The sequence below is a fragment of the Globicephala melas genome, chromosome 12 (assembly GCF_963455315.2).
Source record: "Globicephala melas chromosome 12, mGloMel1.2, whole genome shotgun sequence".
NCBI classification, from domain to species: Eukaryota; Metazoa; Chordata; class Mammalia; order Artiodactyla; family Delphinidae; genus Globicephala; species Globicephala melas.
Genome location: NC_083325.1, coordinates 26,394,431 through 26,412,294, shown reverse-complemented (window position 1 = coordinate 26,412,294; position 17,864 = coordinate 26,394,431). Strand labels below are relative to the sequence as shown.

The window sequence follows — 17,864 nt, the reverse complement described above, 5'->3', positions numbered from 1 at the left end:
CTTTAAAAAGTTCTAATTCCAACTAGGGGCCCATAAGGAAATAGGCCACACCTCTGAAGAGGGTGGTTCTTTTTGAAGTTTCTAGCTGCTGGCTTTGTAAAATTTGGCCTGAAGTGGACTTCTGGAAACTTAACCCAAGATAGTAGCTAATGAGTTCTTCCAAAAGTTTCTCTTTTAGGCATAGACATCTCATGAAACAACCCAACCATAGATGTTTTCCCATGGCATCCCTTTACCCAGCGGTGGCGATGGAACAGGAGGGGATGGACAAGCTTTCTTGAGTGTTTGGTGCTTCTTGTCATATCTTAACCAGAGACCTGGGGCAGGTCTCTCCAGAGGCAAAAGGTCCAAAATGGGGGTAATGGTTTCTATGCTGCTACGCACATCAAAGAAATAAACATGGAAAAGGGAACAAAACACGAGAACCCTGCATGCTTAGCTCTACATCTATAAATCAGACTCTAAAAATTACTCTATATAAACTACCAATCCGGGTATGTCCAGGTCAAAGGACACAAAAGTCAACGCAGTTCAACTTACCTGAACAAAGAAAATAAAGTGCTTAAAGGAGGTGTTGAGGTGGGCCTCCTCCTGCAGCTGCATCACAGAATCAAAGTGCTGGTGATAAATATGGGCATAAACCCTGAACAGACGCTTTAGAATGGTCTTTGCCACAGACATAAAGTTTTTAGGAAATGGGACACCTGTAATATAGGTATGTATCAATCAGTCTTTTATCAATTCAAGAAAAATAGCAGAAAAGTTTAGATGCTGAAATGAGCAACTCCAATACACAAATTCATAAATACAAGCCTATTTCCATTTTTTTTAAAAGGCAAGGGAAACCCCCCCCCCAAACCTAAGTATATGAGGTATCCTCACATACCACACTTTTCCTGACTGCCTCAGAATAGTAGACACAGGTATCAAGTTATGCAAGATGATGAGGAATCAAAAACAATTTTAGTTGTTTAATACAGGAGAGTTTCTTCCTAAAATTAAATGCAACCAGTTTTTTCTTCTTTTTGGCTGCACGTCGTGGCATGTTGGGATCTTAGTTCCCCAACCAGGGATTGAACCCACGCCCCCTGCACTGGAAGCACGGAGTCTTAACCACTGGACCACAAGGAAAGTCCTGGAGAATAAGTATTTTTGACTATAAATAGAAAATTTTTACTTTTTGCAATTTTTAACTCTAAAAAAATTTTTTTACACAAACACATACACACTCAACCAGGACTGGAAACTCTCCTGAGCAAAAAAAAAAAGGCACACTTTGAGTCATTATTATCTACTGTCTACAAATAAAAAGTATTTCCTCGGGGCTTCCCTGGTGGCGCAGTGGTTTAGAGTCCGCCTGCCGATGCAGGGGACACGGGTTCGTGCCCCGGTCCAGGAAGATCCCACATGCCGCGGAGCAGCTGGGCCCGTGAGCCATGGCCGCTGAGCCTGCGCGTCTGGAGCCTGTGCTCCGCAACGGGAGAGGCCACGACAGTGAGAGGCCCGCGTACCGCAAAAAAAAAAAAAAAAAAAAGGTATTTCCTCTTCTGAAGTACTCTGAAAAGCCAGTTTTCCTTCTTAAACTAGGAGTCCTCAACTTTTTATTTAATTTTTTAAAGTGCTATTTTCATTTTCCTATAGTCTAAGAAGGGGAATAATACTTTCTGTAAAGGGGAGGAATGGCACCTCCCTAGTTTTCAAAGAATATAAACACCTCCTTAGAAAAGAACTGGGAGAGGACTTAGTCATCTCTCTCCAAGCACTGCAGGTGGGGATGTGACTGGTTGCATTCCTGAGAATTTTGGTTGACAAGACCAATGTTTCTTAGAAAACAGGGACAGGAGAAAGACAATACAACTGGCACTGTGTGTAGCTAACAAACACATAAGAAGGCATCTGCTTCCAAAATAACCTAGATTAGCTGGCCTTAAAGGTCTGTTCCACTACACTACTCTTGAACATATTGTTTTCTCTAATCTTTCAGAAAACAAAGGCTGTCACTTTCTCCTTCCCTGCATTTTGTATTCTTTATTTCTCAACCAGTCCTTAATAGCTTGAAATTTAGTATAGTTTGCTCTTGTTAGCTGATTTGTGTGTGTGTGTGTGTGTGTGTGTGTGTCTGTGTGTGTGTGTGTGTCCCCACCCCCCACCCTTAGTCTTGGTAACAACTTGCCTTTTCACACATTATTCTGGGGCTTATGGACATGTTTTTTCTGGACTTGGTCTTATATTCATGTACTGAAAAGATGGATTTAAGTCAAATCCTTTTTCTCTCAGAATTCGCAAATGGGCCCCATGCTATTAAAAAGAACATTAAGAATTTTAAAAAAAGAATTAAAAAAAAACAAAGAAAAAAACATTAATAAGTTGGATATATTTGTTTAAAAATGAATAATAGACAGTTTTGTCTAATAAGAATAAATAATTAGCATAAGTAAGCTCTGGATAATAGCCTAATGAAGGGGGAAAGAATTCCAGAACATTAGGATAAAATACTGAAGAATTGGGAAGCCGAGGAAAGAGAATAATGACAAAAGTATTCTTTACCTCCATAAGAGGGAGACTTTAATAAAGAAATATACAAGTGATTTGTTTTAATCTAAGCAGCACTTTCCAAGCTGAATTTAACATTCAGGCACACCCTATACACAATAAAGGATCTATGAGAAAGGAAACAAAAGGTTTTATAGAAAGGAAAAGTTGACCAAAAACAAACAGACCAAACAACATGATATAAATTTTTCTCCTGAAAGAGCCTCTGATTAGACTTCAAAAAGGAATCTGCTATGTTCTGAATGTTTGTGTCTCCCTCAAAATCATGTTGAAATTCTAACCCCCTAGATGATGGTACTAAGAGGTGGGGCCTTTGGGGGTGATTAGGTCATAGGGCATCTGCCCTCATCAATAGGATTAGTGCCCTTATAAGAAAAAACTAAACAAAGATGATTTCCCTCTCTGCCATGTGCGGATACAACAAAAACACTGCTTTTTGCTATCTGTAAACCAGGAAGAGGACTTATGACAGAACCTGACCATGCTGGCTCCTGATCTTGGACTTGCAGACTTCAGAACTGTGAGAAATACATCTCTATTGCTTATAAGCCCTCCAGTCTCCAGTATTTTTTGTTATAACAGCCCGAACAGACAAGACAGAATCCAACAATATGTTGTTCATAAGATACCCTTATACTGAAAGTGACAAGGACCAATCACATCCATGAATACCAATGCCAAAATCTTAATCAAAATAGCAGAAATAAAAAAAATGCTCTTGCAGCGGAACATTAAAAAAAAATGGAGAAAACCTTATGATCAACAACAGATACTAGAAGAGTATCTGATAAAACCCTATAACCAACTTGATTTTTAAAAATTCACATACCTCTAACCAAAAGCAAGATTCCTACTTAATGCTGAAATACTAGAAGCACTCACATAAAAGTATACAAGAAAAGGATGTTTGCCATCATCACCATTAATCAGTACTGCTCTGGAAGTACTAGTTATTGCAATTAGATAAGAGTTACACAAGCAGTATATTTATCAGAAAAGAAGAGGTGAAATTAATATTATCTTAGTATGATGTAACTATATACTTTAAAAACTCAAGAAAACCAATCCAAAAGAAACAATCAGAATAGTTTTCCTATATACTAAACAATAACCAGTTAGAAACCAGATTATCAATAAAAACATTAAGTGCCTAGGAATAAACTTAAGAAACCTGAAGGACTAGCATAAAGTAAAATACAGAATCTTACACGAGGAAATAAGAAATAATTAAAAGACATGAATAAATGAATATGAATTGTTCTTGGATAGGAAGACTCAGTATTGTCAAGAGAACGAGAATCCCTACATTAATCTACAAATTGAATGAAATCATAATAAAAATCTCAGTTTTTATTTTTTTACCTTGCAAAATGTTTCTAAATTCTTTGGAAGAACAAATTTTCCAGAATAGCTGTAAGTATTCTGAAAAAGAAGAGCAAGGAAGAGAGACTAGCCCTACAAGATGTTCAAAGATACATAGCCATGGTAATTAAAACAGTGTGGAATTTCTAAAACAATAGATAAAGAGATTAAAAGACTCCAAGATATATGTCAATTTGGTGTACACATATGATAATGAGGGGATAAAAGACACATGTATTCGATAAATGGTACTGGACAAACTAGCATTTATAGTTGGAAAAAAGTAAAGGGAGCACTGAGAAAAAATTCCTGACAGAACAAAGATTAAAATAAAATGCAAAAACAAAACCACAAAAGTACTAAATAAAAGCATGGACAAATATTTTATAATCTGTAAGTAGGAAAATCCCTTCTAATCATTGTACTAAAATCCAGACATCATAAAGGGAAAGATTAATAGGTCAAAATAAGAACATTATACATAGAAAAAAACCTCATAAACAAGACAATACGGCAACCCAGGGAAAAAATACACACAACATGCATGACAAAGAGCTAATAACCTTAACATAAAGAAATAGAAAAAGGATATAAACAGAAAACACACAAGGATCAATAAACCAAAAAATGCTCAATGTTATTGATATTTTTTAGAATGTACATTATACTAGAAATTTATTTACCCATATTAGAAAAGATGAAAAACTGAGTAACAACTAGTACTGATGAAGAAACACAGGCAGACACAAACATGGCTAGAAGGAGTATACATTCACAAACTTTTTGGAGAGGAATTTGGCAGTCTTTATTACATTTTTTTATAGTAACAGAGCATTAAAAAGACAATAACACACTTATCTTTTAAAAAGCAAATTAGTTCTACAACATTAACTCACCAATTTTAGAAGGAAAAAGAGTTTCATCATCAAGTTGATCCTGAACCCAAGTCATCAAATAGTCAATGTATTTTGGTGCAGAACATTTGATTGGCTTTTTAATATTAGTACCATCTGCCCAATGATATTCATATCTGGAGAGAAAAAAGTTTTAGTGATAAAGTTTTCAAAAACATGTTGCAACTTGTAATCAAAGTAGGTTCACAGTTTGTCAACAGAAGTTATATATATAGTACTATAGTATAGTATAGTATATATTTTTAGTAAATTACCTAAAGTTCTACTGAAGATTACTTGAGAGTTCCCTGTAGAAGTACAGTTGACGCTTGAACAATGTGGGTTTGAACCACACAAGGTCCACTTACAAACAGATATTTTTCAATAGTAAATACTACAAGATCCACGGTTGGTTGAATCTGTAGATGCAGAGAACCATGGATACGGAGGGCCGACCATAGTTACACTGTATTCTGAAATGTGATGGTAATAAATGGAAAAGAAAAGGAAGCCAGTGTGGCAGCTGGCTGTGCCAGAATCTGTTTTACAACACAGCCCTGAGAAAAACAAAGGAACTGCATTCCTGTCTGTTAGACAGAGGGTGCTGAGGACTGGGTAAGGTGCTGATGGATCCACCACATTCTGAGCTTGTTGGCCATTAAGTAATCATCAACAGAGCCAAGATTATAAAACCCTGTTTCTTGGAGAGGGTTTTAAAGAAACAATCTTAGGCATGCGTCTTTTTCTACCTCACCTTTGCTGAGCTAGAATGATTAATAAGACTTAATCAAAACTTCACTGTGTGAAGCATTTAAGCCAAAGATAGTTTGAGGAATAAAACTTAATACTTCACAAAATAAAAAACATCTCTCCTAAAATAACATAATAAAAATAGGACTCAAATTCATTGGGGCCCTTCCTTTTTTTCCTTTACATCTATAGCAAATTCAGAAAGGACTATTTTTTCCCAAGAGGTAAATATCTTGCTACCATCTGTCATCACATAAAATCAATCATTTGTTATAGGAAAAAAGGCCGGAAGGACACACTAAAATGTTAATTCCATCACATCTTAACTTTATGGGTGATAAAGAGTTCCATCTCTTTCTCAACATTTCTAGAAATTTATGATAGTCAAAAAAATTTTAATCTAGCATTTTTAAGCCAGATAACTAAAGCAGCACAATTTGGAGGTAACTAACAGTAAAAAGCACAACAAAAAAAAAATCAAATATTAAAGGGTCAACTAAAAACTATTCCAAGAAATTAATTTAAAATCCAGAAACAGAACCATAAATATTAATAAAATTGAAAAAAATAACGTTTGTAAAAGCAAGATAAATCTAACTCAAATTTCTTTACTTTCAATCCTACTACTGAATATTCATACTTAATATAATGCAATTATAAAAAATCAAAATACTGGGTACCACATACCGAACTATTTAATAACTAAAAGCTTATAGGTAAACTTTTTGTTTTCACAAGCAAATGGGTAAGAAAAACAAGTCTTTATTATTTAATTTATATCAATTGGTGATTAGCTTTATTTGGTAATAATTCAAATACCTATATAATAGCCAGTATATGTACCTTGGACCTGCAGACATGACTGGACAGCTTGCTTCAGTGCAGAATTCTGTGATAGTTCCATATAACATGTTGATCTGGTTGAAGAAATCCACAGCTGGAAAGATAATAGCAAAACTGTGTTAAAATGTCTGTGTAAACACAACAAAACATCAGACCTCTCAGTCGGAGGATTCAGCCAAGAATCCTCAGGAGATTCAACAATCCAGGGGCACATAAATTCTCTTTCTAAGTTGTTACACCTAAGTAAAGTTAACTTTTAATATACATTAACTTTTAATATACTAAGCTTTTAAACAGCCTGTAAGCAGGAAAATAAAATATTAGGGATAATTCTAACGTAATGGTGATTATTACATTAGAATATACAATTTGATCATATACAAGCAAATGAAAAAATCCACAGCTTCTTACCAATCTGGACCAGACAATATCATTTGTGTTGGGAAAGAGAAAAAAATCGTTGCAGAATATACTGGGAGGGAGGTGTATCAGCTGTGTCGGGCATTTAAAAAATCTAGTTCATCATAAAAAATTGAGACCTAGTGCATATTGAGGACATAAAAAAGACAGGAGATAATGCCCCTTCCCCTAGAGTCTCCAGCTAACAAAAGGGACAAAATTAAAAGAGAGGAGTAATACAACATATAAGAAGATAGCATACAAAGGCCAACAATAAGTGCTAGAAGAGTTCAGAGAAAAGGCAACATCTCGAGGAGCTGAGATAGTCAAGGAGTACTTCCTAAAGGAGCTTCAGCTAGATCTGGAAGAAAACAGAAGAGGAAGGGGGTAAGAAATGAACTTAATTGAGTGAAACATATTACTCTGTGCAAAGAGAACCACATAAGCCTTGGCAAGCTTTTTAAAAAGTGTCTTAGTTCCCCATCTAAAAGACTACCTAAAAAATCAACTAGGGCTTTTCCAAGTTTCTTAGAAAACAAATCAATATTCCACCATGTCAAAAGGAATTTTATACAAAACTCCCTCACTTATAAACCTTCCTCTTAAATTAGTCATGTTTCTAAGAAAGTAATACTTAGGCATTCAATTCATTCAAAACAAAGAGTGTGCCCAGATGGTGTGCTGGTTTATTGATCTGTTCTCAAAATACGGTCCAGAGATCCCCTGTTTCAGAGGGGAATCTGTGAGGTCAGAAACATTGTAATTGCTCTGAATTTTCACTCTCTCTCAGGAGGCACAGTGGAGTTGTCCAGAGGCTCCATAATGTATGACATCACAACAGACTGAATGTAGAAGCAGATATGAGAATCCAGCCAACCTCCTATTAAGTCAGACATTAAATAAGATTTGCAAACCTGTAAAACAATGCCACACTTCTCACTAAAATTTATTTTGGAAAATAGTCATTTTTCATAAAAATATATTTATGTTAACATGTATTTTAAAATAAGTATTTAAACTTGCTCAGTTTTAATTTCTAACACAGTATCACTAAATATAACCCACATAATTAAAAGCCCTTTAAGGTTCTCAATAATTTTTAAGAGAATAAAGGGATCCTGGAACCAAAAGGTTTGAGAACAGTTGATTAGAGCATTAAGTCTCAAAGAAAAATTGAAAGCTGAAGGTCAACAGATGCCTTCAGAATAAAAGATGATATACAGATGGCCAACAGACACATGAAAAGATGCTCAACATTGCTAATTATTAGAGAAATGCATATCAAAACTACAATGAGGTACCACCTCACACCAGTCAGAATGGCCATCATTAAAAAGTCAACAAATAACAAATGCTGGAGAGGATGTGGAGAAAAGGGAACCCTCCTACACCGTTGGTGGGAATGTACCAATAAATTGGTGCAGGCACTGTGGAAAACAGTATGGAGGTTCCTCAGAAAACTAAAAATAGAGTTACCACATGATCCAGCAATCCCACTCCTGGGCGTATATCTGGACAAAACTGTAATTCAAAAACATACATGCACCCCTATGTTCATAGCAGCACTATTCACAATAGCCAAGACATCGAAACAACTTAAATGTCCATCAACAGATGAATGGATAAAGATGTGGTACATATATACAATGGAATATTACTCAGCCATAAAAAAAGAACGAAATATGGGACTTCCCTGGCGGTCCAGTGGTTGAGACTCCACACTCTCAATGCAGGGGGCATGGGTTCAATCCCTGGTCAGGGAACTGAGATCCCACATGCCTCACAGTGCAGCCAAAAAAAAAGAGAACAAAATAATGCCATTTGGACCTAGAGATTATAATACTAAGTGAAGTAAATCAGAAAGAGAAAGACGAATACCATATGACATCACTTATATGTGGAATCTAAAATATGACACAGGGGCTTCCCTGGTGGTGCAATGGTTAAGAATCCACCTGCCCAGTGCAGCAGACATGGGTTCGATCCCTGGTCCAGGAAGATTCCACGTGCCGCGGAGCAACTAAGCCCATGAGCCACAGCTACTGAGCCTGTGCTCTAGAGCCCACGAGCCACAACTACTGAGCCCACGTGCCACAACTAATGAAGCCCCCACGCCTAGAGCCTGTGCTTTGCAACAAGAGAAGCCACCAGGATGAGAAGCCCTCACACCGCATGTAGAGCAGCCCCCGCTCACTGCAACTAGAGAAAGCCCACACACAGCAACCGAATACCCAATGCAACCAAAAATAAATAATTAAAATCAATAAATTTTAAAAATAATAAAAATTTAAAAATAAAATAAAATATGACACAAATGAACCTATTTATGAATCAGAAACAGAATCATGGACATAGAGAACAGACTGGTGGTTGCCAAGGGGGAAGGGGTTGGGGGAGGGATGGAGTGGGGGGGCTGCGGTTAGCAGATGTAAGCTTTTATATATAGAATGGACAAACAAGGTCCTACTGTATAGCACAGAGAACTATATTCAATATCCTATGGTAAACCATAATGAAAAAGAACATAAAAAAAAGATGTATGTATATGTATAACTGAATCACTTTGCTGTATAGCAGTAATTAACACAACACTGTAAATCAACTGTACTTCAATTTAAGAGAAATCAAAAAAAAGAATGAAAGATAATAATTTGAATAAGGTTACAAAAAAGGGGTCTTTTCTGAATAGATAATATGTCACATGGTTCACATGCCAAAAGATAGATAAAAATATACAGTGAAAAATCTAAGTTCCAACCACTCCAACTTCCCCCCTACACACAGGTAACTACTATACTAATTTTTTCTGTGTCGTGCCCCCTAAGTTTCTTTATCCCATCTAACACAAAAGATAACACATGACATAGTTCTACACCTGATTTTTTTTCTCTTAGTAATATGAATAATGGCTTTTTAATGAGTTGAGAAAAATAAAATTTTTCTTAATGTGGCTACTAGAAAATTTTAAATTCCATTTGTAGCTCACAATGTATTTATTTCTATTGGACCACACTGACCAAGGCAATGATTATCAACAGTTGAATACCACATAAAAAGACAACTAGACACTATGGAAATATCTACACTGTTGGAAGTATATACCACCACCTACGAAGTAGTGTTAAACAAAATCAAACCTGAATCTGATCAAAGCTCCACATCTGTTCTAACATGGTAGCCACTAGACACACAGGGCAATTTACGTTAAAATGAAGTTAAATTTAAAATTCACTTCCAGTCACAGTAGCCATATTTCAAGTGGTAAATGGCCACAGTGAAGATATACAACATTTGCCTAATCACAGAAAGTTCTCTTGGACAGTGCTGCTCTAGATTTAACATTTACAGGAAATAAAAGAACAAGATAATGGACGCCTTGGGAATGTTATCAGCAAAACTCATTCTGTAGAAAACAAACTGGTTTCAACAACAACAAAAAGAGCAAGGAAAAATAACTGCAATGAAGGGCAACCTGTGAATTAAGAGATTCAAGAAACATATGTACAGGGCTTCCCTGGTGGCGCAGTGGTTGAGAGTCCGCCTGCCGATGCAGGGGACACGGGTTCGTGCCCCGGTCCGGGAAGATCCCACATGCCGCGGAGCGGCTGGGCCCGTGAGCCATGGCCGCTGGGCCTGCGCGTCCGGAGCCTGTGCTCCGCAACGGGAGAGGCCACAACAGTGAGAGGCCTGCGTACGGCAAAAAAAAAAAAAAAAAAAAAAAATTTAAAGATTCCTGGAACAACTAAAATTCCTAATAGACTTAAACCCTATCATCCAGAACTGATCTCATCTCAGAAATGATAGACACTAATATTCAAACCTCTAGCCTCAGCATATCCTTCCATGTCATGCCCTTACTTCTTGAATTCAGAGTGACTTTCAGCTCATGGGTCCCTCTGTTTTCTCCCAATCTCTCAATTTTCTTCTGACTACTCCTAACTCACAATAATCAAGTGACTGACCATAACAACTGCACTTGACTTTTCTGTATACACAGGCAGATGAAAGCTGCTGGGAGTGGGGGCACAACTATGAAGATGGATTCCTACAAAGTCATGTCCACCACAGGTAGAATCTTTGTATTTATCAATCTTTCATTTGACCTTACTCAGCAATTCAGACGATTCTCCTCAGAGATAACCCCAAAGTACTTTTCATTTCTCCTCAGGTCTCTCTCTATTTAACCACACAAGCTATAATCAGGTACACTCTGAAGAGAACACACTTTGGATGTATTTGCACTTACATGTTTCTTTACAGATAATCTGTTTTACTAAGACAGCTACATCCATAAGAAAGTTCATTAACAAAAAGATTTTAGCAAAATCTTCTTATAAACCAGTAAAGTTGAAAGTTATTAAGAACTTACTGTTAACCGCAATCCATTCATTGAGGTCCTCTCCCTCTGGCAACATAACAGCTTGTCTCAGATTCCCACTTCCTAGAGTTGCTTCTGCATGTTTTAAGAGTTCATACTGATGAGATCCTTCAGGGATATTCTTCTTTGGTTTGAATGTTTTAGAAGAGCGGCTACTACTGTTAGGTTAAAAGTAAAAGTACATCAATTTTTAGGACCGGAAGCAGAATGACAATTTTAGGCATATAAATTGTTTTGAAATTTAAAAATATTCCCTGAAAAGTGCCAAGATGGGGGGTAGGGGAGGAGAGAATAAACACAATAAAAGAAAGAGTTATATTTTTTCCCCTACATAGAAACAGGATTAGCAGCACAATTTCACACAGAAGGCAATTTTGCTATGCCTCATGAAGCAGTCTGGTGTAACAGAAAGGGCACCTTAACCAAAAGAAGAAAAAACCTGGATTCTAGTTCTTGATCTGCCACTAACTCTGTGACTGCCTGAGAAACCTAACCTCCTTTGGCCTCAATTTTCACCTAATAGTGCTGTGAGGGTGTTAGCTTTAAGGTTCGTATAGCTCAAAAATCCAGTTTTCTGTATCAAAATATTTGTGATGCCATCAAAGCAAACCAGAGAAGTAGCACTAACATTTTAGAGTTTATAGCACAGAAAATAAATGAGACAACTGGTTTTGGGGGGGGGAAAACAAGTTTTTATTCCTAACTCACACCATTCATAAGGAAGGTCTTCCTAAACATGACACAAAGCCCAGAAAAAATGGACAGCTTTCTAACGGTAACAATTAAAACTTCAGTAATTCAGAACAAGGAGACAAGTAGCCAAAAAAAGTACTTGCAACATATATTAAAAATATTAACTAAATTATAAAGGGCTTTTATAATCTGTTAAGAAAAAGGCAAAGAATGCTTTAGAAAAATGGGCTAAGGAGATGAATACACAATTCAGAAAGAAAAACAGAATGACAAATGAACATATGAAAAGTTGTTCAATTAAAATTAGATTTATTTTTCCTTAACCTGTCAGAAATCAGAACAATTACATTAAGTGTGGGATAGGGTAGAGCGAAATTAGTACTTTAATTCACTAATGGTCAAAGTGCATTAACATTTTAAGAGGGCAACACGGCAATATCTATTAACACTGAAATGCTTCTCAATCCATCCCTTCTACTTCTAGGTGTCTCTCCTCAATATGGATAAGGATGTGTTTCCCAAGATTATTTTTAATAGCGAAAAACCTGGAAATGATCCTAGAGCTTACTGGTAGAGGAATGAATAACTATGACACATCTATATCATGGAATACCATACAGTAGTTAAGAATAACAAGATAGAGGTACTTGTATTCACACCGATAGATCTCAATACATGCTTAAACATATTACAGAATGAAATGTACAGCAGAAGCCCATTTTGTAAATGCATAGAAAGTGTCACCCATCAAACTGATCGTGGTGATTACTTCTAGGAAGGGGAAGGGAATAAAACTGAGGACTTTCACTTTACCTGGGTAATTTGAATTTTAAATAAGACTGATTATGAAGTAAAAAGGAGTTATGAAAACAATAAAAATCAAATATGGAAAGTTTGTGTTTAACATGATAAAGAGCTAAAGTTAATAAGGAAGTACTAAATTAGAGGGAATGGCCCTTTCAATAGAAACAAGCTGTGAATGACAGGTAGCTAAATATTTTCCGTACTTAGCAAGAAATGATGTCTCAAGGTTCAGTAAGATCTTCATCTAAATTAAGACTTTCGTGCTTCAAATGGCACCATCAAGACAGTGAAAAGAATCCACAAAGTAGGAGAAAATATTGTAAATCATAGATGTGATAAGGGACTTGTATCCAGGATAAAGAATTTTTACAACTTAAAACCAAAAAGACAACCCCATTTAAAAAATGGTCAAAGGATCTGAATAGGCATTACTCCAAAGAAGATACACAAATGGCCAATAAGCACGCAAAAAGATGCTCAACATCATTAGTCATTAAGGAAATGCCAATTAAAATCACAATGAGATACCATTTCACGTCCACTTAGGATGGCTATAATCAAAAATGCAATTAACAAGTGCTAGGGAGGGTGTGGGGAAATTGAAACTCATACAGTGCTGATGGGAAGGCAAAATGGTGCAGTGCTTTGAAGAAGTCTGGCAGTTCCTCAAAAGGTTAAACATAGTTACCATATAACCAGGCAATTCCCAAGAGAAAGGAACACACACGTACATCCAAGTTTATAGCAGTATTATTCATAATAACCAAAAGCAGAAACTCAAATGTCCATCAACAAAACAAAGTTTAAAAGAAATAAAGAGCCTCACATTTAGGTCCAAAAAGCAAATAAGAACTGTGCATCCACAAAACAGAAAAAAAGACTGGGGGGTGGGGGGAGGGTAGTGGTGGTTTCTAGTAATATGGAAATTTGCAATTAAAATATAAATCATAAAGATTTTTTAAATGCTAATCATACTCTGAAGACTATACGCTTAAAAAAATAATCCAAAGGAGGGGAAAAGCGATTTAGACTAAGATAGTCTCAGTAGTCCTATTTTATAATAGCAAAATACTAGAAAGAATCCAAACTTCTCACAATAAGAAACGGGGTAAACTCTGGTTATGAAACACTATTTTAGATGTCAAGTATGTGGGTGATGCCCATAACTGAAAATGGATTATTCATTCGCTCATACAATACATATTTAAGCAACATGCTAGGTAAAGAGAGCCACCTGAGAAAAATAAGGTGCTAGAGCAATGCTTCTCAAACCTTAATGCGATTAAGAATCATCAGAGAATTTACAAACTTTCCCATTGAAGGCTCCTTTGGGCCCAGACGTTATCTCTAAAATAGGATTCTACTGAGTTAAAAAGAAGTTAGTTAATTATACAAATTCACAAAGTGGGCTGAATCAGAATCGGATGCAAGGCCCGCAGCTTAACTTCAGCGGCACTCCCACATTTTCCTGGGGCGGCATTTTTCCGCGGGGGTAATTTAATACTGACGATAATAAAGCTGGACGTACGGTGGAGTAAAAATCTAAGTCAGCATGCATCGTTACTAAAAGGCTCGAGACTCAAGACAAATTGAGACCCCCCAGATCGTCCCTCTGCCCTCAGGTGCCCTCGGGCGGAAAAGTCTGGAGGCACTACCGGCCTCAGGGCCTTTCTACTCCCCAACCTTCTCGCTCCGCTTCCTTTGCCTCGACCTTCATCTCCCTCTGCTTCTGCCCACATCCAAGCCTCCCCCGTGACCCAGAGCGTGGGCAAAGCAAGCGCCGGGCACCCGACCCCGGCCCCGGGGACCCGCCCTCGCCTCAGGCGTCCGTCCGCCCCTCCGGGCCTCGGCCCTCAGTCCTGGAGCCCTCGACCGGGCCACACTCACAAGAGGAAGCTCATCTTCTATCCTCGGAGGGGAGGGGAGGGGCCGCTGGCCCCTGCCGCGGACAGGATTCGGAGCCGGCGCGGGACCAAGGGGGAGCTGAAGGTCCTCAGCCAGCGGACAGCGGAAGCCCGCGCCGCCGCTGCTCCGGGCCGGGATCGAGCTGGGGCAAGCAGGTGAAAGCAACCGCACCCGCCTCTCCCCCCTCCCCCACCTTACAGACCCAAAATGCGGAACCAGCAAAATCTCGCGAGCTAAGGCTTCGTTCTGCTCCTCCCCGCTGAGAGGGTCTCGAGAGGCCGCTTTTCGCACCGCCCGCTCCTCCGCCTCAGCCAATCAGCAGCCTCTAGGCCGGGACTTCCGCTGCCGGAGGCGTGGTGGAATTGCGCTCTTCGGACTGGAAGAGCGGCTGAGCCTGTGCTTGGTTGGAATTGTTGCTAATGTCTTGCGTGTTCCATCTCACTAGGTGTCAAGGGGCCTCTGTGAGGGCAAAAATTTTTTTCATTTTTTTTTTCCGCCGTGCTGTGCTACTTGCGGAATCTTAGTTCCCCAACAAGGGATGGAATCCAGGCCCATGGCAGTGAAATGGCCGAGTCTTAACCACTGGCCGACAAGGGAATTACCCAAATTTTTTTTAAATTTTAATTTGATTTTTAAGTTGAGCTCTAACTCTAACTCACGTAGCATAAAATTCACCCTTTTAAAAAGTACTCTCCTGTGTTTGTGTGTATGTGTGTGTGTGTTCAGAGTTGTGCAACAATAGCCATTATCTGATTCTAGAACATTTTTTTCCATCACCCCAAAAAGAAACCGGTACCCATTAGCAGACCCCATGCCTCCCTCCTCCCAACACCTAGCAACAACTAGTGTACCTTCTTTTTATATGAATTTGCCTAATCTGGATATTTCATGTTAAATGGAACCACACAATATGTAGTGTTTTGTGTCTGGCTTCTTATGTTTTTCAGATTCATCCATGTTGTAGCATGTATCAGTACTTCCTTCTTTTTTATGGATGAACACTACTCCATTGTATGAATATACCATGTTTTGTTTATCCATTCATCTGTTGATGGACATTTGGGTTGTTTCCACTTTGGACTGTTATGAATACTGTTGCTACGAACATTCCTGTACTGGTTTTTGTGTGGATGAATGTGTTCTTTTCTTTTGGGTATATGCCTAGGAGTGGCTGGGTCATATGGTAACTATATGTTTAAACTTTGGGGTAATTGACAGATTGTTTTCCTAATTGGCTGCACCATTTTACATTCCCACTGGCCAATATCTGAGGGTTCTGATATTTCCACATCCTTGATAGCATTTGCTATTATGTATTTTTCTGATTATAGCCATCCTAGTGGGTGTGAACTGGTATCTCTTGATTCTGATTTGCATTTCCCTGTTGGCTGATGTTGAGAATCTTTTCATGTGCTTATTGGCCTTTGAAACAAATACATTTTAATCTTCCTTTAAGTTACCTCAGGCCCCCAAAAGACCATCTGAAAAAGGGTCCTGGTCCAATAACAGTCTTCATCCACTATCTCCACAACATTACCATTTCTTTTGTTCCTCAACACCAGTCAGTCCACATTCTGCAGGGTGCCTGCCCTCCCACAGAAAATTCTCTCACCAGGCTCTCCAGTGTCAGTTTCCAAATCCCACAGGCATTTTTCAGTCACTATCTTACTTGCCATTTAGTTCTATCTGGCCCATCCCACTAGACTCCTGATTTGATCACTGATTTTATTTTTCAAGAACCTCTTTGTCCCTCCCTGTGATCTGGCTTCTATAGGGTACAAGCAGGGCACAGAGAAGGGGAAACCATGGCCAGATATGTTGATAATAGTTTACTTTAGCCAGGCCCACACTGTTCATCTTTCCATCAGAACTATCTTACGTTTTCTTCCCCACTAGACTGTGAATTCCTTTGGGGGCAAAACATAACTTGTTTATTTGTCATCGCCAGTGCTCAGCACAGTGCCTAGCACCCAATAAATGCTCAATGAATGAAGGGTGATATAGACTGGAATTCCCAGACTAACAGAGGAGACTGACACAGGAATAAACAGTAATTAGTGCGGTATTACCAGTACTGATAAGATGAAAGGTAGAGGAATTCTAGGCTTTTTATGACTTGGCCTTTAGTTTTCTAGTTTTCTAGCTTCATTGCTTAAGGTGGTTTTCCACCCAAACAACTTCTTGCTGTTTCTCCAATAAGTCCTGGGCCTCTTTGAGTCCATGCTCCTGTGCTTGCAGTTCTTTTTGCCTGGAATGCCTCAACATCCACATCTTACCTTGTCCTTCAAGATCCAGCAGGAAATCCTCTTTCCTACCTCTGAACTCTTGTAGCCCTGTATCTATTGATATATCTTTCTTGTAATATAATTATAGTTGAAGTTAAAGAGTAGTATTTGCATATTTAACAGCTGTTTTGTTAGGTGGTAGGACTTTGAGATTTTATGTTCTTTTCTATTTTTCTGTCTAATTCCAATTTTTCTCTCAAAGCAAATACTAATATTAATTTCTTTCTTTCTTTTTGAAAAGAGAAGCAAGATAGAATAGTGACTAAAAAGCTCATATTTTGGAGGTGACTATTTGTATTTGGACCCTGCCAGTGCTACTTAATAACCATATAACGTTGAGTATTTTCATAACTTTTTGCCTCAGTTTTCTCATTTGTAAAATGCGGGCAATCTCTTAGGGTTGTGAGGATTAAATAAGGTATAGAACTCCCTTAGACAGTTCTAGAACATATATTTACTCAATCAACATTTGCTATTTAAAAAGGAGGACATTTTGACATGTTTTATTACCTTGGTTGGATGACCAGCCTCTTGAAAGCAAATCCCTGACTTACTTATCTTTGTATTTTAACTGTGCCTATTGTGGAGCCTTGTATGAGATATTTAGCAAATAGAAATGTAGCAAATATTTGCTAAGTAATGCAACTGAATATTTGGCTAAGTATTATTTTATTTATTTATTCATTTTTTGGTGGCACTGCGTGGCTCGTGGGATCTTAGTTCCCCGACCAGGGATTGAACCAGGGCCCTCGGCAGTGAAAGCACAGATTCTTAACCACTGGACTGCCAGGGAATTCCGGGCTACGTATTATTTTAGACCAATTTTTTTAAACAGATGCAGTCCCTGAATTTCAGCAGTTCTTGTGTAGCTTAGGAAGTAGTTGCATCTGCTTGGCCAGGGAGTACATTCTCACTTTTTGTTGTTGTTTTTAACCTACCTCATATTTCCTCAATGGGGAACAATCTTTGGTCAAAAGGCAGTAAAATGACCAGGTAAGG

General features: G+C 38.1%; 1 protein-coding gene across 3 annotated transcripts in view; it reads right to left on the bottom strand.

The window, feature by feature from the left end:
* The window catches only part of MOB1A (MOB kinase activator 1A), a 30,624-nt gene extending 15,850 nt beyond the window's left edge, over nucleotides 1–14,774 (bottom strand). For all 3 annotated transcript variants that reach the window (XR_011377927.1, XR_009566059.1, XM_030877615.3), the window contains exons 1-5: nucleotides 14,563–14,774; nucleotides 11,170–11,336; nucleotides 6,402–6,495; nucleotides 4,812–4,945; nucleotides 541–704 (exon numbers count right to left, since the gene is read on the bottom strand). Coding sequence is in view for 1 of the 3 variants with exons in the window: in XM_030877615.3 (XP_030733475.1) it covers nucleotides 541–704; nucleotides 4,812–4,945; nucleotides 6,402–6,495; nucleotides 11,170–11,336; nucleotides 14,563–14,576 (573 nt within the window). In the remaining 2 variants the exon portion in view is untranslated. The remainder of the gene's footprint in view (nucleotides 1–540; nucleotides 705–4,811; nucleotides 4,946–6,401; nucleotides 6,496–11,169; nucleotides 11,337–14,562) is intronic.
* Between the last annotated feature and the right edge of the window lie 3,090 nt (nucleotides 14,775–17,864).